The sequence below is a fragment of the Sturnus vulgaris genome, chromosome 7, assembly GCF_052056855.1.
Source record: "Sturnus vulgaris isolate bStuVul1 chromosome 7, bStuVul1.hap1, whole genome shotgun sequence".
Taxonomy (NCBI): domain Eukaryota; kingdom Metazoa; phylum Chordata; class Aves; order Passeriformes; family Sturnidae; genus Sturnus; species Sturnus vulgaris.
In genome coordinates, this window is record NC_142249.1 from 15499666 (window position 1) to 15519748 (window position 20083).

General features: G+C 43.6%; 1 protein-coding gene across 3 annotated transcripts in view; it reads left to right on the forward strand.

Annotated features, from left to right (window-relative positions):
* Positions 1 to 20083, forward strand: part of KLF7 (KLF transcription factor 7) — a 65756-nt gene that overhangs the window by 10816 nt on the left and 34857 nt on the right. For all 3 annotated transcript variants that reach the window (XM_088167866.1, XM_088167867.1, XM_088167868.1), the window contains one exon: positions 19438 to 20050. In XM_088167866.1, the coding sequence (XP_088023992.1) occupies positions 19438 to 20050 (613 nt within the window). The remainder of the gene's footprint in view (positions 1 to 19437; positions 20051 to 20083) is intronic.

The window sequence follows — 20083 nt, forward strand, 5'->3', positions numbered from 1 at the left end:
TGAATAAAACCCCCTCAGAATCTGGGGTGATTTGAGGCTCTAAGAGGTAGTATGAGGGCCTTGGCACCACACTGTACTTCTGACTTGGCTGCAAAGCTCATGCTTTCTCTTCAGGCAGCCTTGATTTTCTGTTCACTCAAGACAGTTTTCTGGGAGTGATTCCTTTAGTAATCTTTCTTGGATGCTGACAAAGAAGTTTCAGGGTGCCCAGTTTAAATACTGTTTACTGAGTGTGCCTAACTTGTCTTGGGCTTTCTGAGTTCTGGGGTTCTGTTTAAAACGTGAATAAACCCCAGTAGTTAGAGGGAGAACAGAATTCCAGTGAGTTACTTTCTGGTGTGAGAGACTTTGTAGACAGGTGACTGGGTGACTTCCAGCATTGTTTCTGAGTGCTGAGAAGAATGCCGGTAGGTGCACAGAGAAGTGCACATGAGAAGTGCATTTCTTACAAGAATACATTTGAGGGAGAGCAAGGGAAGAAAAGCATGGGTAGTTTCTTACTCCCAAATACTTCTAGTGTATGTGATTCTGAGTGCTCTAGCTGCACCCAACTGATGGTAGAAGGCTTCTCCTCACTGAGACTGTCTCGTGTGAATTATTTCATGCAGTGAGAGCTATTCCACATACCATTCAGTCAGTTTTGTTTGAGCAAGCTGCATCTCTGGTCAGGTGATGTTCCAATATGGTGTAAGATGGGGATTTCTGTCTCATTTCCATTTCTTTAAGTAGAAAAGGTCAAGGAGACCTTTGGCATTCAGTTCTGAATGGTTTTTCTCTTTGTAAATGGAAAGAATAGTATCCACATCACATTGGAGATTTCATATCAGTCAGTGAGTGCAGATCTGCCAAAGTTACAGTGAATTTACACTGGCCCAGTGTCCACGAAGTCACTTGACACCTTTCAGGAGAATAGTCTGTACAAATCCCAGATCTTGTCAGGATGTGGGCAGAAAACAGCACACCCATGTTAATGATTTGATTAAAACAATCTTGCTGCTCTATAGCTCTCATAAATGTATTTTCAGTGGTGTTGGGGAGGAGATATTCTCAAGTGCTGTAATGAGAGAGCACATTTTTTTAAAATGTTGCACAACAGGCCACTAAGTTGTGCTGTAGCTATATTGACTTATTCTGTTTTAGAGTGAGCATGGCCTTAGGCATCCTATAAATACCATCTCTCCCCCGACCTTCAGCTAATAAATAATGGAAACTGTACAGAAAGAAATTTTCTTTCTGTGAAGGAATGAGAGGTTCTGAGCTGCCCTCTATGAAACTGAGGGTGAAACATGATTTGTTTTCACTGGTTTTATAAATGAAGAAAATGTGGGTGTGGGAAGGAACTAGAGGATGTTTCTAAGAGCTAAATGTGGCCTCCCCAACAGTGCAAGGTAGGATAATGTCTGGTGTAGGCTCAGCTTCCTCCAGGACAGTCATACCCATCTGTGTAATGATGACAGGTGGGAGAAGTCTCTTGAAAGTCTCAATGCATGGATAGAAGGAAGGTTCCCATTCTGACTGAATCTCAGACTTCCATATGTGACAGTGGAATCCAATGTGAAAACCACTATAAATGAGTGTCCAAGGGAGCTCTTTGAACACCTCAGTGAATTATATCGTTCAGAGGTGAGACTAAATTATCAGAGTGGCCTTTTTTGACATTAAAATCTACTTCAGTACACAAGTCCTCTTTGAGGCCTTTTTGCTGTGTTTTAATGATGTTGAAACGCTGTAGTATAAACATGAGTCAAGAAGTGTCCCTCTGTGTGCACATATGGATGACCAGACACGTTTCATTTTGAGAATCTGTCACATGTGCACTGTGTGTCAGGTTGGAAACACATCTCAGAGGAGAGACCATGTTCATGGAAGTGGGGTCTTCCTCCTCCTCTGGCTGGAATCCAATGTGAATCTGTGTCATGTTGTGCCATGTTATGTCATGGGGGAAAAGGATACATTTGCACTGCAGCTTGGTCTCTAAGGTTAGAGAAGGGTCAGAGAAGACCTTATGTTCAGCAAGTGGGTTTTACGGGCTAATTTTGAAGGCAAATGAGATTCAAGAGCAGGGTGCACGTGAAAAAAAGCATTTTTGGTCTCTGTCTTCATTCAGCAGCAATAAACTGCAAATAAGCAGATCTGGCCCAAAACCAAACAAGCAAATTCTGGAAACTGGCACTATTCGGTCATGAAATTCTGCCCAGGTGCCATTTCTTAATGTATGCCTCAGTGATGCTTTCCAGTGTCCTTTGAAATCCACCTGGTGTGAAGCCTTGTATTCCTTGGAAGCCTGTACTAAAACCTAGTTTAGGGGAGGAGTATCTAACAGACTGTTGTCTTTTGGTGCCCAAGTCTTCTCCCTTCCATATTCTCTCTGTTCTCCACGAGCAAGTCCGTTGCTTTGTTTGGATTCACCATGTTCATAGTTGCACAAAGCTGTGATGCTTTTCCCCATCTCCATCCATATTACCTATTTCATGGATTTTTTAATCTAAATATGAAATAAGACCCCAGCTCATTGACTGGAGATTACAACTCTGACTGCAGAACAGATGTGATAAATAGCAATAAAGGTGCATGTCCCTTTGAGTTTTGTCATACTTTCCATCTCTCTGTTCCCTCCAGTTTTCCTGTGTATCAGATGCTTAGAATGTGTCCTCGAAGCTATGTAGGTTTTCTCTGTGTCTTATCTGTTCTAGGACTCTTGTCAGCCTTACTGTCTCTGCTTTGTGTTAGGTGTGCATGTTGTGCTGCTGTTTCTTCTATAAATGCATTAATTTGTGTTTTTCCAAATTCAGTCTCAAGGATTTATTTCCTGCCACTATGTGGTTTTCTTTATAAACTGCCCCTTTCTGCTGGCATCACAGAAAAATGTAGCATTTCCTCTTTAAGCCCTTTTCCATGCTTTTCTTCACAATCAGGGCTTTTTATGAGTTTCCTTAGTTTTCCAATTTGTTTTTATTAAGCATGTTTTTATAACAAGGGCTGTGATCCATCAGAGTAAAGGGAAACAAAAAAATGATGCCAAATTTGTGTTTGTTTGTTTAATGAAACAGACTTTAAATGGGATGAAGTCAAATGGGTGTTGATGACTTGACTTGATGATAGCTGATTCTAAGTGCTGGCTTTTGACAGTCATGAAAGATTTCAGCATTTCAAAGAGCCTAAAAGCTCAAATATAACAGTGGGTTGGTATTAGTGTTGGGAAAAGCTGTTAGGGCTGCTGTGCATTGTTGACCTTCGTTTGGGAAAAAGTATCTGTATGTTGGTTAGTTAGTTTAAACACCATTGGCTTCGTGGTTGATGGATGTGAAACAGTGTTTAACCTGGACCATATTTAAAGAGTAAAGGCCCCTTGAATTTGGGTGCCCACCCAGCACACCTCCACCCTTCTCTTCGCGGAATCACAGAGTGGGTAAGGTTGGAAGGGACTTCATTCTGTCATCTGGTTTAATCCAGGGTCATCCTGGAGCACATAGCACAGGATTGTGTCCAGGTGGTTCTTGAACATCTCCAGTGAGGGAGACTCCACAACCTTGAGCTCCCTGAGCCTTTCCTCATACCAGAGATGCTCGAGTTCCTTAATCATCTTCGTTGCCATCCTCTGGACTCACTCCAGCAGCTCCGTGTCTCTCCTGTGCTGAGGAGCCCAGAACTGGACTCAGCATTCCAGATGTGCCTCACCAGGGCTGAGCAGAGGGGCAGGATCAGCTCCCTGACCTGCTGGCAGTGCTCTTCCTGATGCACTCCAGGATCCCATTGGCCTTCTTGGCCACAGAGGCACACTGATGCCTCAGAAACAGCTTATTGTCTACTAGGACCCCCTGGTCCTTTTCCACAGAGCTGCTCCAGCAGGTCAGTTCCAGTCTCTGCTGGTGCATGGGGTTGTTTCTCCCCAGGTGCAGGACCCTAATTTGCCTTTGTTGAAATTCTGATTGTTCTTTGCTGCCCACCCCTCCAGCCTGCAGAGCTCCTTCCAAGGGCTGCACGGCTCTTCAGAAAGGGAGTTGCTCCAATGTGGGCAGGGAGCAGCCTGCCTGAAATGCTGTGTGGTCAGTAATGGGGTCCTGCTGTCATCCCTCTAGAGGTCCCCCCACTCTGCCACTAGCCACTGTAGTGGCCTTGAGCAGTGTGGCACCATGCACCTACGAGAGGATTTGCCAAAGCCCCTCACAAAAGGCAGAGGAGCCTGCCTGAGCCAGGGGAGGGATAGAAGGGGGACACGTGAACCTAAGCTGCTCTAGACTGTGAAGTGCTCTCCATTTGCTTGTCAGGACACCCTGGACTCTGTGCCTTCCTGCTGTGTTTGTCCACTGTGCTGCTTAACCATCTCTGCTCCTTTGAGTCAGTTTGGGCTGCTTGCATGACAAAGAAATATTCTCCTGGCGTTTCACAAGATGGGCGATTCCCTTTCCTTCTTGTGTGGAGGGAAGCTGCTGGCTCCATGCAGGGTCTGCTGGGGTTATAACAAAACAGTGGGACCTCATCAAATAGCAAGGAGGCACACAGCTGGCTGCAGGCAGTGGGGCTCTCTGGGTTCTTGCTTGGTTCTGCCTCTCTGAAAATTTCTCTCAGAAACTGTAAACTACTTCTCCTTTATTCAAAAAGCCCTTAAGTCATGGGTATCTGTGAGGCATTTTTGTGTGAAACACGAGGACTGTAAAAAAACAGGTCCTAAACCATGTGCCATTGCTAATGATTGTGCAGACCAGCATGTAAAAAGCCAAATGTTTTAACAGAAATTGAGGAGTGAAAACAAAGGACCTGCTACAATGAGACATCATGTGGCACCATCCTTATGACTTGATCATGTGATTGCCCTGGTCTGCATCCTGGGTGCATTTTTTCATCTAATGACTTCCTGAAAGAGTTGAATATGCAGAAAATTCACTGTCCTCCCAAACACTAATCAGAACAAAAGCTGAAGTTCAGAAATAAAATATGAATGAGAAAATTGTGGGAAAGCAGTACTCTCTGCCTAACTCTTACTTCAGTACCAGAACTGTGCTGGCAAGTCTGAGCAGTCTGTAGCAGCAAAAATCCTTAGCAGTACCCCAATAAATCGGAGAACCTGACACCTACAGTCTTGGAAGCAAAACTCTCAAGTTGCCTTTTTGAAGACCAAATTTTCCAAGAACAACGACAGAGCTGTTTCAGCAGCGAAAAATATTTGCCCTTTCATCCAAGACCTGGTGGTTTAGAGAATTCAGATATCTGTTTGATTTGATGGTTGGGCTTTGAACAGATAGGATGCTCCACAGCCATTGTCCTCAGAAAGCAGAGAAGCTGTAGCATGCTGATTTTACAGGCTGGGAAACTGGGACACCCAAGCTCTCAGTTGTTGGAGAGAGGAAGTCAAGAGCAGAGCTTGAAAAGGATACCAGCTCCCTGATCTCCATTTTAATTAAATTATTTCTGCAATTGTCTTCGCTGGCAGTTTGACTGGTGGAATGTGGTCTAGCAGAGGAATTTTTGGCTGCAAAGTTTACAGGAATATTTTTCTGGGCCAGATCCTTGCTCGGTGTAAATTAAGATGACTCCACTAGCTACGATTATGACACCAGCTATTTACTCCTCCCTCTGAGAATCTGGCCCTGCTGTGCAGACAGTGGGCAGTGTCATATAATTTGTTCTTTTTAATTTTAGTCTGTCTAGACACTTCTGCAGCACCCCTTTCTGGAAGAACTTTGTGCCAGCAGCTCTGCAGCAGCACCACACTTCTCTGGTGAGAAACGCTTACCAGATACAATGTGGAGGTGGCCTGGTGTGCTCAAACTCAGCATTTTTAACCTTCTTGGTATAGGGTTTGGATTTGATGGTCTCAGTGTTTTTTGATGGAGAGGTGTCAGAGGGAAAGAACAGCAGGATTTCTTCCCGGTGAAGAGGGAGGAAGCCTGTAGTTTTCTGGTTTTGACAATGTGTTTTCCCAGATGAGTGCTGCAGAAAGGTGGCTGGTGCAGAGGCACCATTTCTGTGGTAGGTTTTTTTCCAGCAGTGGGTGACACCTCTCTTTGTGGGTAAGGGCTTTTTCATCGTTTTAAAGACTATTTGCTGGCCATTATTGTTGTTGTTATTATTATTATTCCTCCCATGCCATTACTACCACTTAGCCTTTAGCTTCTCTGATACCTTTTCTCGCAGTCCGAGTCACCTGGCATATTGGGGCGGTACCTTTCTAGCTTTCTGCAAACTTGTCACCAGGCATACCCAGGACCTAGTTTTTGCAAAATTCTAAGATTTGTTGGCTATGGTTAAGCAGGTGATAGGCTAGGACTGTTTTTCTTTACCTTCCCATTCTCTTGCCATTCCCGAATTACCAAGACTGTCTGTAAATGTGTTTGTGAAGAGCCAAACACAGAAAGGCCATGGCTCTGGCTGGGGCTTAGGAGCAGCAGCAAGATATCTATGTATACAGAGATATGCCTTTTTGCTACTAATATTTCTGCTTGAATCCAAATGCACTTAATTGCTAATTCTCATAATAATTTTAAAAAATTGCTAACCATTAAGTCCTACCTTCTGTTGTTAACCACCTACATTTATGTGTCTATACCCAGCCCCCACAAAGGAGGGTATTCATGGCTGCAGAAACAAAAGCCTGAAGATAGAGATTCTAAGTTGTTAAAAACAAAACTTCTTTTTGAGAAAACCATAAAGCACATACTATTTCTAGGATTCCACACAAGCTTGATCAATATTAGTGAAGCAGAAAAGCAAAAAAAAGCAGTTCCCAAAAAAGCAGCTTCCATGAAAATGGGTAAGAGATTCTTTGTGCAGGCTTAATGATTTTGAGAGAGACGTTTCCCCTGTGAATTGTTGTAGGAGTTTGCACCCCTTCCCCCACTCTCAGCAGAGGCAAGAACATATGACTATCCTCATGTAAGGCAGCGCAGTGTTAATAATGCTGCTGTATTGATCAAATTGGGCTGCTTTGTCACCAGGGACATCTGGGAGGATTTATTCTGACTCCTAAGGCTATCCTTCTAAAGTGCATTTTCCAGGCCTTTCACTAGGCAAAGGGTGTGCCAGGCTTTTTGTCTAAGCCTGCAGGAGCCACATTTTCAAAAGATTTCATGGTGTCCCATCATCCACTGCCTCTATCACTGTTTCTCACAGAGCTCCCACCTCACTCCCACTCACAGCTGGATGTGGCTCAAGTTCAAAATTGCACTGTGGTAAGATCCAGTTGTTTGCCCTTGGAGAGCGCCTGAGGAGCAGCCACTGGTTCCTGGAATGTGGATAAACACGGGGTGATGGGAACAGGAGAGGCTTCCTCTGCTTAGAAAGTGAGCAAAACCTCAGTAAGAAAGCAACATAGAAAGGAAAACATGTACAGGATGGTTTTATTTCTTCTCCTGTGCCCTCAGCTGATATTCATGACCTTGTTAAAAAGATTAGACTGCTTCAGAGACTGCACGTGGTCATTTTTAAGTGTAGGGAGAAACCAAATGTGGCTTTTGTTTTTCCATCTGATAAATTGCCAATTGCAGGTTTTACTTACAGAACACTTTGAGTAGTCTGAGAACACGATCACCTTGATATTATATTTATGAGTAAAAATGGTATGAGGCAAAGAAAGCTCTTAGCTCACATGTAAAGAGGACTTTTAATGCAGTTTTTGATTCCAGGAATGCATCATTACTCGTGGCAGAGAAGGGACACATTAGCAAGCTTGACAGGAGGACTGAAATGCCTAGGGGTACTCAGGGGCTTGGAGGAGCAATTTGATATCACACTTCTTTGACAGGTGTCGGGAGCTTGGGGCAGCGATTCCTACAGTGCTGGGTAGTGATGGGATATCTGCAGAGCAGGGAAGGGTTAGAGATACTTGAAATGGAGGAAGTCTCTTGAAGCTTGCTGTGGTGACGGTCAGAGCAGCTCAAGGTGCTCTGAGCAGAGCCCACGTGTTCAGAATTGCTGCGGGGGCTCAGCGTGACAACCAGGTCACAGGTTGTTGCCTGGAACATTATCCTGAATGCATAGGCTGCCAGTAGTGCTGGCTATAGCTAAAGAAGCACAGTTTGAATATGTTTCTGTCTCTCTCTGAGTCCCAGTTCCTAGACTGCAAATCCCTCCATCAGCCTAGGCCACTGCAAGGCATTTGGGCTTTCCCTTGAGCTCTGATACCATAGAGCTGCTTGGGAAGCAGAGCTGGCTGGAGGTGAAGTAGCAGAGTACTCCCAGGAATGTTCCTGCGAAGCAAAGACTCAGCCTGTGGTCTAGTATGTGGCTCCTCTCCCACCATAAAGTCTACCTTTGTATGTTTATAACCAAAATAAAATTGCAGTTCCTGAAAGCTGTAATTTGTACTTGGAGGAACATAATGTTTATGTTTGCAATTGCAGAGATTGTACCAAAGCATGGTGACAGAGGTCTGCAGTGTTTGGGATGACAAGAGCTGGCTGCAGACACCACCTTTGAGGACTACTAAAAAACAGCTTTAGTTAAACAGTTCTAATGATAAACAAAATGCCAGGAAGAATTGGCTGTACCATGAGAGGACCCCTCTCCTGCAGCTGGAGAGGCTGTCCTTCCTCAGTTCCCGCCCATCCCCTTCCTGCAAACCGTGCCAAGGAACCTGGCTGTAGTCTTCCAAGCTGTGACATTGGAGACTTCCATCACATCTCAGAAAGACAATAGAGGGAAGGAGTGATATAAAGCCAACCCGCAAAGGCAGGCTTATCTTGGGAGATGCTGTATGGACTTAAGTAGACTGGAAAAGGGAAACTGGGGAAAATAGGACACTTAAGGTAAACTAGCTACACTTTTTAAATGTCTGAGTTGGAAATATTCCAGATAACATGTCCACTGCTGGGCTTATAATGACTACAATATGTTTCCTCTTTTCCTTGTTGTTAAGTGGGTTTTGTTTGTTTCCTTTTTGGAGCGTGGTGGGGGACTGCAGTTCCCTGCAATGCATTTTCAGTAGTGAGCTGGAGCTCACTATGATGGTTTAGTGGGCAATGCTGTAGTGCTGTGAACATGAAATCTTCCAGTTCCTGGCATCATCGTTTGGGCCTTTTCCTCTTAGGGAAAGATGCAGTGTTGAGTTTCATTCAGCTTGCTCAAGGAGGATACTTAAGGATGGGGCTGGAAAGCTGAAAGCCTCACAAAGAGCCTCTCAGCAGTGTGGGTGCAGGCAGAAGGGATGCCAAGAGCCTTGCCAGTGGAGAGGTGCCTTCCTGTGGTAGACATCTCAGCATCTCTGCAAGGTGGTGCTGAGTATTGTGTTCAGTGATGCACCTGTTCATTTGGGAACCCTCCCAGTTAATGGTGGGGGGAAAGGTACCAACACAAGTCAAGGGTATGGTGTTTTCCACAGTATTCTCCAATACATTTCCAAGGATATTTTGCTGAGAGGAACAGAAAGTTTAAAAGAGAACCTGAGAAGTGACTTGCCTTGACTTTGAAGCTCTTGCCCAAGTAAAGAGTGTTGCTGAGGAAATGCAGTATGAATAAACAAGGGAAGGAGGGAGTGCTGATGGGGGAAGAGAGGTTGAAAATTAGAGCTTCTCTGAGGTCCTGGGGCAGATAGGTTTCTGAGAAGGCCTTAAACAGGTTCTGTCCCATCCTTGTCCTTTAGGAAGAGTAGAGCTTCTCCTAACCTGTTCCTGCTGATGCTTTGTTACGTCACCCAGCCTCTGTTTTTCTACAGCTTACTTAGACTAACAGAGTACCACCTTTTGGGCCTTTCTGCATTGTAGTCTCTGTGGACTGCTGTAGTGTGCAGGTCCTATGAAAGTATGTCATGGTGACTTATCATATAGTGACAAAAGACAGGCTTGTGCATAGAAACATCTTGAATTAACCCTGGTGGTTTCTTGGATGCTGGGAAGTCATCCTATCTTCCAGGAATGCCAAAACATTGCATTCCTTCTAGACTATTTTCTGGCTGCTTTGCTATTAATAACTTTGTCCTGAAATAGCACTTTCATATTGCAGCATATTCAAATCATAACAACTGGGTGGGTGTCCACAGTCAACAGACTGAAGAAAGTGAGCCAGTGTGCAAGCTGTGGTTGTGTCAATTGGCTCACAGAGGTGTGCTGACTCCGAGCAGCTAGGGTCTGACCTGCTGAGCTTTCTCAAGTCAACAAATGGCAGGGCTCTTAATGGGATCTGCTGCCTTCCCATCCCATGTGCCATATCCCAGGCAGCACTATGCAGCCTGCTGGGAGCTGCCATGAGGCTGATCTGTGATCCTTTCACGGGGAGTGAGCAGTGCCTCATCCAGTTCTGACAGCGCACCTTGTGCTGCTAATGACATCCACAAACGGCTGTGCCAGATCCCCTCTCTTTTTTTGATCTAATGCATTTTGGGGATACAGATCTCAGATGCCTATGAGTGGCTGCCTGGGTTGCTGCTGAGCATTTGAGCCAATACTGGCAGCCTCTTAACCAATGTGCTCTCACAGATTGCTGTTAAAGAGGACCATGCTGCTCTTACTAGGGTGCATAACAGCCTGAGTCCACTGCCTATGTGATTTTCAGGCTGATCAAAATCCCTGGTGACTAAGGGTTTTGGAACAAGAGCCTTGGCAGAACAGTGTAGAAATGAAAAGCACAGGGAAAACACCTTTGACTGTAATATAGCATCCTTTGGAAGGCACCTGGCTTTAAAGTGAGATGCACATTTACCTGCAATGGAACATTCAAGCATGGAGGCTGTTGTTTCTGTGCACAGATGATGAAAACTCTGGCCTAGCAGTGGCAGAAACCAGTTTGTGAATACCTCATATAGATGGACTAAACTTTAAAAAAAGAGAGATAGAGAAAAGAAACAAATCCAAGTATCAGGATGTCTGATAGTTGTTTTGAAATTCTTCCTATTTTTCCATTTGGGTCACACTGTCTCTGATAAAGTAGACAAGATTTGTAATAGAAAATAACCATCTCCAGTCATCAAAAAACATGTCGAATTCTGTTTAATGTAAGCCACAGAGTTAAGTGGTGCTAATCAAGAGCAGCATTTCATGGATTTTGAATATTGGCAAGGTCCCCAGCTGATGTAAACAGGAACCATGAAATCAGGGCTGCTCTGTGCTGATTTACCCCAACTGAGAATCCGGTTGTGCTTCCCATCACTTTGTTTCTAGTCTGATTTTTTTTTTCTTGGTGCAACAGCAAAACTCAAGCCTGTTGTCTTCTTTTCCTTGCCCAGATTGGCGTATTTATCACAGTAGTACACACATCTTCTTGCTCTTCTAAGATAAAAAATTGCCCACATGAATAAAAAGAAATCAAAGAAAAAGCTGCAAATGGTTTTTCGTAAATGCACTCGGACAGTTGCTGTGGTCCCAATAAAGTCTAAACTTCAGCCAAACAGCCCACTGCTCCCCACATGGCTGGAGGCAGGCTTTGGTCCTATATGTTTATTATCACTTAGAAATGGTATAAATGCTCTTTTATTCTTTTTTGTTCTGCCCTTATTCTACAACACATTCCCCTCCTGCTTCCTGTTTCCCAGACAGGTCCCCACCTCTTCCTCCTCACGGCCAAAAATAATACAAAAGGGAACATACAAAAGATTTTTTGAGCTCTGAGATGTGATAATGAATGGGCGTCATGTACAGGGTAGACACAGTAGTCCCAGCACAAAAATGTTGATCGTGCAAAGTCAGTATGAGGAATTGCATGTTTTGGGTTAGGAATTCAGCGTTATGCATCCTCTCATTCAATATATTTTTAGGTCAGAGCAGACGAGATGACTCACAACCCAGGACTCTTAGGAAACGTTCTGTATATTGAGTGCATTGATCACATCTCTTCTCTAGGTTTGGTTTAGTAAGCTAATTGTGACAGACTGTGCTTATGAATATGCTGTTTTCTGAGAGCGCCCGAACTCAACTGCTGGATATGTTTGTGTCAGCTGTTGAGTAAGAAATGGTAAGATATCTCTGGATGTTAATAAAATGTCTCTAAAGAATATGTTTTTTCATTCATGAACCTAACCAGAGTAATTACAAGGAATCCAATTCTGCTGTGTAACCCCTCTGCAGTACTTTCTAAGGATGAATCTTAATTGAGGATTGAGACCTAAAATATTGCTCTGCTTTGTACATTCCACAGTCGTCAGCATTTGCTCCTGCGTATCCATTTCCTGTGAGAAGTTTACCACACTCTGGGGCATGCTTTGAACCCGATCCTTTGATTTCAGTGGGAGCTAGGACTGACAATTCAAGGAGCTAATTGTGCTTTTTTGCTGTTTATAATGCCAAACCAAAGCTGCTTCCAAACCGGACAACAACAGGTTAAATACAGGGTTGATGAAGTTTGGAGAAAAGTTTGCAGTGAGGGCCACTAGCCAGCTCACTCAAAGCCATCCAAGGTTGTTATATAAATAAATGCTCTCTTCAGAAATATTTTGAAACACTTTTACTTTATATATAATTTTTCAAATGGTCATTGTATGGCTACTTGCTGTCTTGACTGTATGGCAGCATGCAGGGTATGTGGTGGTGTACAGGCACACATGGCTTTTATCATATTTTGATACTAGCACAATGGACTGCTTGCACTTTTGAATTCCTGATTTGGCTATCCTTAATCCTTTGCTGACATTGATGCTATTTTTTGTTGTTGTGACTGGTCGCAGATATTTTTTCTGTCTTTATTAAATGATCAAAAAAAAAACCAACAAAGCCCTCCAAAGCCCTGGTTCAGTGTTTGCAGATTTCTTTCATCATCCTTTTTTTTTTTTCTATCTAGATGCCTATCAAATTCAGCCACGCTTAGCTGCAGTCCTTTGTTCAGTATCTCATAACCAGTGCACTGACATTCTCTATGCTTAAGGCCCAAATACCACAGATTTTTAGTGAAAAAATTTGGCTTGTGTGTTCAAAAAATATTTGTTAGATAAAGATGTATTTCATTATCACCAAGTTAGGGAACAAAGCCTGATTTTGACTCCTTAGTTAGAGTTACGGGTTCAGACTTTTTTTCTATTTGAGACATTTGTTACCACCCATTTCTGCTGGTGAAAACTGGTAATTTATGGAAAAGTTGATTTTGATCTTTTGATCTTTAGACTCTGATTAAAATCTCTGATAACCCTGGTTACATCATACCCCAGAGGAACAGGAAAATTAATCATGACTATATGAAAGTAGTGATTCTGTCCTTTATATCCACATTTTTACTTTAAAATTATCTTTGCTGAATGTAGTTGAGGCTTCTGATTTCAGCATTTCTAACACTCGGAAGAAGAGGAGAAGATCCAGGGAGAAAGCCATCTGGGTCATGGTAGGAGAGTTTATTGAGAGTGCTATTGTGCATGAATAACAGTGAATGGGCTGGTTTGGCTAAATACACTTCCTAATGGTTCATTCTTTGGGCTGAGACCAAGAGGGAGAATGGGCACAGGCCATTATTGTATTGAAGAATTAGCAAACAGAGACTTTAGTCCTGTGTAGAGGAGTCAAGATTTAATAGACTTGTCCATTTCAGACTGGTGGCCAGCATGACCCATTCTGATGGTGTTAGGGAGGATTGGCCTGATGCTTCAGGCATAAGGTGAAGTTACCACAGGAAAACAAGTCTTTACATATCATATGATCCTTCTTTGCTGGCTATGCCCGTGCCTGCTTTTTGCTCTTGGCTAAAGCCTGTTTGTTGAGCATCCAGCTAACGTGATTTCCTTCGTATATACAAGGGATTAGGAACATGCATACAAATATTTACAGCAAGTTAGCTGTCAATAAGTATCTTATTGTTGTACCTGAAAAGTGGTTTTAGCTCTCTTTTTTTTCAACTAACTATATAACACAAGATGTGTTGGCTCATGACTAGTTTTGTCTTAAAACCTTTGCAATAGAATTTATATTTGCTATCGCCTGAAACTTTTTCTTACGTGTGTTCATTTCAGGCTGCAGTTTTCCGTTTTTCCCAAGTATATTTTGCAAAACTACTTATTTTAATAGTAAAACTCTGTTTATTTTATTCTGTCCCAAATGTTAAGCTTCTGATGTGCTGCAGCTTTTTCACGACTAGCAACTGCCCAGTAAAAGTTGCCAAGAGGAAAAGCTGGAGGTTTTGGCAGCTGGGTGGGAACAGATGACAATCTTGGAATAGATGGGCAAGAGTATTGGGCTTTGTTGTTGTTGTTCAGGAAGTAATGAAGGCTTTTGGCAGTAGGAAGAAGATCCATCATTCAAATCTTGTTTTAGGGTTAAAGGTAAAAAATATCATGGGGGATTTCAGGGGAGGCAGGTAAGTTTTGAATCTCTGATTTCTCTTAACTTCAGGGCTGCCCCACAACATCCAGTTCGATTTCTGCCTGTGGTATTGGTAATGCAAGCGTCAGTGTCACTCAGAGCTTTTGCTGTTTTGCTGCACAATGAAACACTGATACTGAGCACTGGACCTGGTGCTTGAGTGTGAGTGAACAGCAATGGCACCGACCTTACTGTTACTGTTTTGGGTTGTCTTCTGTAGAAGACAGTTTCTCCTCCAATGCAGTCTTGAGATTTTCACAGTTTTTTAGAGATGAGGCCCCTTTTTTACATGCCAGTGGAAAGCGGTGGGGTCATGATGGAAGTTGAAATTTGACCTTCTCCATTGCATGTGCAATTCTGCTTTGCTTGTGTAAATTACAAAAAGAATCCTTTCAAGTATTGTAAACAGACCTAGTAGATCAGACCTGCTTGTCAGCCACATTCGACATTTTCATTTTCTGTCACAGCCTGATCTAAGTATCCAACTTCCTAATTAGGTTTTGGATAACTTCCAAGTTCAGTGCTTGATGTCCAATTATATCTGCAGTAAAATGGCACTTAGAAGTAACTAGCACTTCCAGATAAGAACTTCTGATGATCTGCTAGAAAAATTCAGAATCAAGATACTATAAAATACTTCAGCATCAATAAAACATAGGAAGCCAATGAACATATTGATGAAGTGCCTTCCCTGATGTTCTGTCCTCAGATTATTATAAGTGTTTGGGCTTTTTGTTTTTACCCTTGGCAGAACTTTTCTGTTGCCATATTGTCCTGTCTTTACCTGTGCAAAATGCCCAGAAGTTTAAGTGCTTTAAGGACTTCACAACATGGGCAGGTGCTTCTCAAGCAACCTGTTATTTTTCAAAAGTCTGTATGTATGGGTGAAATTCCAGTACATAACATGGCTGTCAACAAAGACTAGTTCTTTGTATTTCATTGAAGCAAGTTTAGATTTATACCCTGAGAACTAGGATTATATTTTGGTTCATCAGGTAGAATTAGGTTTTCCAGAGCTGTGTGGACCCAAACCTAGATGCCAAACTTGTGTCCCTGCAAAGGCTCCTGGCTTTTGGGCATGTCTTTCGCCTGTCATTCTCTAAAGGGGAGATACAGTGCCTTGAGGTTTGGCACATCGGTGGTGGTCCCAGCTAGAACCTTCCTCCTGGTTGTTCTCTGGGAGAGAGAGATATCAAATGAGTGCTGAGTCCAGCTCCTTCATGTCTGGACTTTGAATGTTCTGGATCAACTTTAACCTGGGTAGCTGATGGACGCCTTAAAATATAGACTCTGAACCAAATCAAGTATCTGCAAGTCTGAGAGGGATTGCAGAGTCTGGGGTTTGTCTTGTTGCAGTTAGTGGCTAAACTATGTTGATTTCTGCTGGCTGTAGAGTTAGGTTAGTACTAAGCTCGCTGAAAATAGTACACACGTGTCACATCTCTGCTGTCAGAGGCACACGCTGGATTTCTCTTGTGTTTTGTTTCATAGTGGTGAGCATACTCAATGTGTTTCATAAATAATCTTTACTTTTAGTAAATGAGCTTTAGAGGCAAGAATCCAACTAGATTAGAGGTCATACCTTTCTCAATTGACAGACTTACTGAAAACTGAATTTTCCTGGACCAGTGCCACTGCAAACTGTGAAAGAAAGAAGTAGGTCCTTACCAGGCATAGGACAGCTCTACAGTGGCTTGTACAGTCTTGTACTGTCTGAAGGATCTGGTACTGCACATGGAAGTGTCATGGTGTGCAGTTTAGATGTATTCTGCCACTACATGTGCCTCGGAGGACTTAGATGACCGTGTAATATGGGGAACAGAGAGATGTTTTGAGTTACTGGGAGGGAACACACAGTATTTCTTGCAGGTGATGGGAATGTTCCTCTGCTGGGCAAGTGAGACTTTTTGCAATTGCGTTTTACAGTTAGTCTGACAAATCAGACTGAGGCCTTGACAAGATTGTCCACATGCCAGACTGTTGTCCTTTTCTATCTGGCTTACTTCAAGTATGGGTGGGTTCTCAAAAAATCACATCCTATTATTTTTCAGCTGTGAATCATCATTTCTTTTAACTGGTTAAACTGAGGAGCAAGGTACAAGGAGAATGACCCTCATTAATCAGGATAGATGGGTTGAAATAATGGGTCACACTTTTTTATCTTTAGCCACTGGAGCTGGCTTGACAGCCAACAGCAGTCCTGTGGATCTTCTTTTGTTCCTGAAGGGAACCATCTTCTTCCCTTTGCAGTTTTTTAAAGTCTTTATTGCCGTGTATCATACAGGCACTGGATAAGAAAGTTTAATACCCACATGTTGCCTGCAATGTAGAAACTAAAGGGTAGTGGGACTTCATGTCAGGTGTGATGTTCTCCATCTGTTACACAAGGCTCTGTCTCTTGCACAAGTGGTGAGGAGAAGCGGGGACCTTGGTGGTCTCAGCCTGACTGGTTTCTCCAGGTCAGAGCTCAAGACAAGGTGGTGGGCTTATTTGGCCTAAAAATTGTCATGCCAGGGCAAGGAGTGAAGAAAGCAGGCTGGTTTCTAAACCCTTCCTCACCACTCCCTGGGAGATTTGGACCACAAGGAGAGAAGGTCGCATAAGGTACTTGGCATAAGCCAGGAAGTGCATATGGGGAAAGATGCTTTGTTTCTGCCACCAAAAAAAAGTGCAGCAGCAGGTAGGGCCCTGGCAGGAGGTAAGGAAAGGGCTGTGGCCGTAGCCCCTCGCCAGGCTTTGTCTGCCATGCAGATTAGGTGCAGGCCTTTTCTGGCTCAGCGTTGCTAGGCTCTTCCCTGCTATTGACTTGGTGGAGAGGCTGAGGGGGGTGGGTGGGAGGGACTGCATTACATTGTTTCTTTGAGTTGTTTTTCTCCCCCCTTCTATGGGGAGATGGGCTTGATCCACTGGTTTTGGATTTCAGAGGCAGAAGGCAAGACATGACCAGCTGGTGTCTTGAAATGGCACAGGTGCAGTGGCTGCGGGAGGGGGGAGCCAGGAATAATTACAGGTTTGTGAAGCATCAGGCTTTGCCTGAAAAGGGCTCATCGAGAAACTGCTCTTTATGGAAAATTAATGGTGAAGCTGGAAAAACTGTCAGGCCCACTATTGCTGTCATGGGGTAGTGATGCCTTAAAGGAGCAGCACCTCCTGCTTGCCTCCCCTCCATGGGCAGCCTGGAGCTGGCATGCAGCTTTCTGATCCCACAGCAATAGAAATTTCATGTCATTGTCATCAGATTTAATGGCCTTGAGTCCTGTCACTCCTCCCTGCTGCTGCCCTCCCCCTTTCCACCCTTAATTTGTCATTATGCTTGCTCTTTCCTTTGGAAGCCTTTTATTTACTGGGCCCCTAAACCTGTTTCTGCCCCATTGGATGAAGGCTAAGTGTCCCATTGGATGAAGACCAGAAAGCCCAAATTACATGATATGGAGAACTCAAAAGCATTGTCTCTCCTGGTGGTGGGGGTTATTACTGAAAGACTATGTGGCATGTTGGAAAGCTTCTCCCAAAACCCATTAGGATTTATCTGGGGAGAGACCAGATTCCCAGATAAGCTGTTTCTCCGTCCCAGAAATGCACTTTATAAAGAAAATTGAAAGGTTGCTTAAGGCAAGTACAGTTGATAAGTGTCCCACCCCCCCAGCCTGTGTACAGACAGCCTCATACCTCTGAATATAACATACATGCTGAAGTATAGCATGTCTCACCTGCATATATGCTGTTCTGTTGCTTTTTATCTATCTCTACAGCTCAGATCTATAATCAACTATTATTTTAAAAAGAAGCAACAGTATGGTAGATTTTGTTGTGAACTTGAAAGTCATCCCACCACATTGTATCTGCAACCAACAGTGTGGCTTCCTGGGAGCTTTGAAAGTAATAATCTCAAATTACCTGGCAGTTCCTAGAGAGCTGTGAGGCCTCCTTACATTCCTGTTGATAGGAGCTTTGTACTCAGAAGGCAGCAAGTCTCTGTCTCTCCTTTAGTCATAGGAAGCTTTCATTTCTTGATCAGATGCTGGACTCTCCAGATTGAGATGTAGTTGAGTCATCAGCTCCCATAGATTAAAAATTTTTGACTACAACCCCTTTCTTAATATTAGTAGAAGTGTTCTCTGAGGAGTAGTTTTTAGAGGTTTCTAACATATATTAGTTAGAATGTCTCTTTCTCCAAGCCCTGTGAAGTCACAATGGTGGTATTAAACCAGCTATCCTTTCAAGCTGCAAGAAATGAAAAACAGTGCTAATAAACTCCATTAAAAGCTCCTGAAACTACAGCAAACGGTTTTCTGTAAACAATAAAAGTTTATAATGTTGGCTGTGGAGGACACTGGGGCAGTGCTTTGGTGGCTGAAGGCTTTATTGGGGCAAGCTCAGGGCGCTTCATAATAAGGCACATTCATGTAGGAGGCTCATCCCATTCTTGTGCTGATGATCATTGCTGTGGAGGTGCAGGAGAGCATTTTTATGTGGCAGCCTCTTTGACTGCAACTTCACCTACATTTTAATAAAGGGAGGTGTTCGTGTTTTTGTGCAAGTCTGGTGTCCTGTACACAGGAAACTCCATTTGGCCAGATGTGCCAAAACTCCCTCTAAAACTGACAGTAGATCCTTTTTTTATCTGTCACCTTTCCTTTTCTCAGGCCCTTTTAACAAGCTGTGGTCTCACTGGAAGCTTTTCTACCTCCTATCTTAAAATGCCACGCTTCAGAATTGTGCTGTTTAAGGAAGATTGGGCCCCAGCCAACTACACTGAGTTAAATTTGGAGAGAAAGTTAATGTTTGTGAAGGAAAAGGAAGCAGTTATTTGGAGAGGTGACTTTTTGTTTGTATGTGGCCAAATGATGAGTTTATTAGGATAGTTTCATAGGAAGTGACTGTCGGGCAGATTATACCTAAAATTGGGAAGGCCTTGGTAGCTATGGAACAATGTACAGATTTTAATGAAAATGTAGTGGATGCTTTCTGGTTGTTGTATCTTCACTTCTAGTATAATACCTTTGCATACCTTATGTGGGTATTCCCAGACTGTCTCTGAGCAGCCTCAAACAAGTGCCAAATCTTCATGTCTCCCAGTGTGTGAGCATCTCACAAGAAGATGTTGGTGTTGATGAGTGCTGTCCTGGAATGCCTCTGGACCATGTTCTCCTGCCCTCGGTGACAGCTGTGCTGTAATCTCTCTCTGACAGCAGTTTCTCTCCCTCCCCTCTCCCTTTCCCTTCTGCAGACATGCCTGGAGTTGGAGCGATATCTTCAGACTGAACCACGGAAGATCTCTGAGACCTTTGGTGAGGATTTGGACTGCTTCCTTCATGCCTCCTCAGCCCCAGATGCAGAGGACAATATACGACGGCTGGACCCCCTCCTTTTACCAGTGGAGACAAGTACATGTGACAAAAGCGCCAGCATGGACATCATCCTCTCCCGTGACAAACTGCTGTCTGAGACGTGCCTCAGCTCACAGTCCACCAGCTCTTCCACAGAAGGCTACACGGCCGTCAACCAGGCCCAGCTCAATGCAGTAACCTCATTAACCCCCCCTTCCTCTCCAGAGCTCAGCCGCCACCTCGTAAAAACCCCACAGACTCTCTCAGCAGTGGATGGCACAGTGACGTTGAAACTGGTAGCCAAGAAAACTTCACTCAGCTCTGTGAAAGTGGGTGTAGCAACAGCGACTGCGGGGACAATAAAAAGTGGGCAAAGTGACAGTGAGCAAGGAGGTACAGGGACAGAAGCATCCCCAGAAAACAAGAAGAGGGTTCATCGCTGTCAATTTAATGGGTGCCGGAAAGTTTACACAAAGAGCTCCCACTTAAAGGCTCACCAGAGGACTCATACAGGTACTTATGTAGGATGCTTCTCTCATCTTGTCG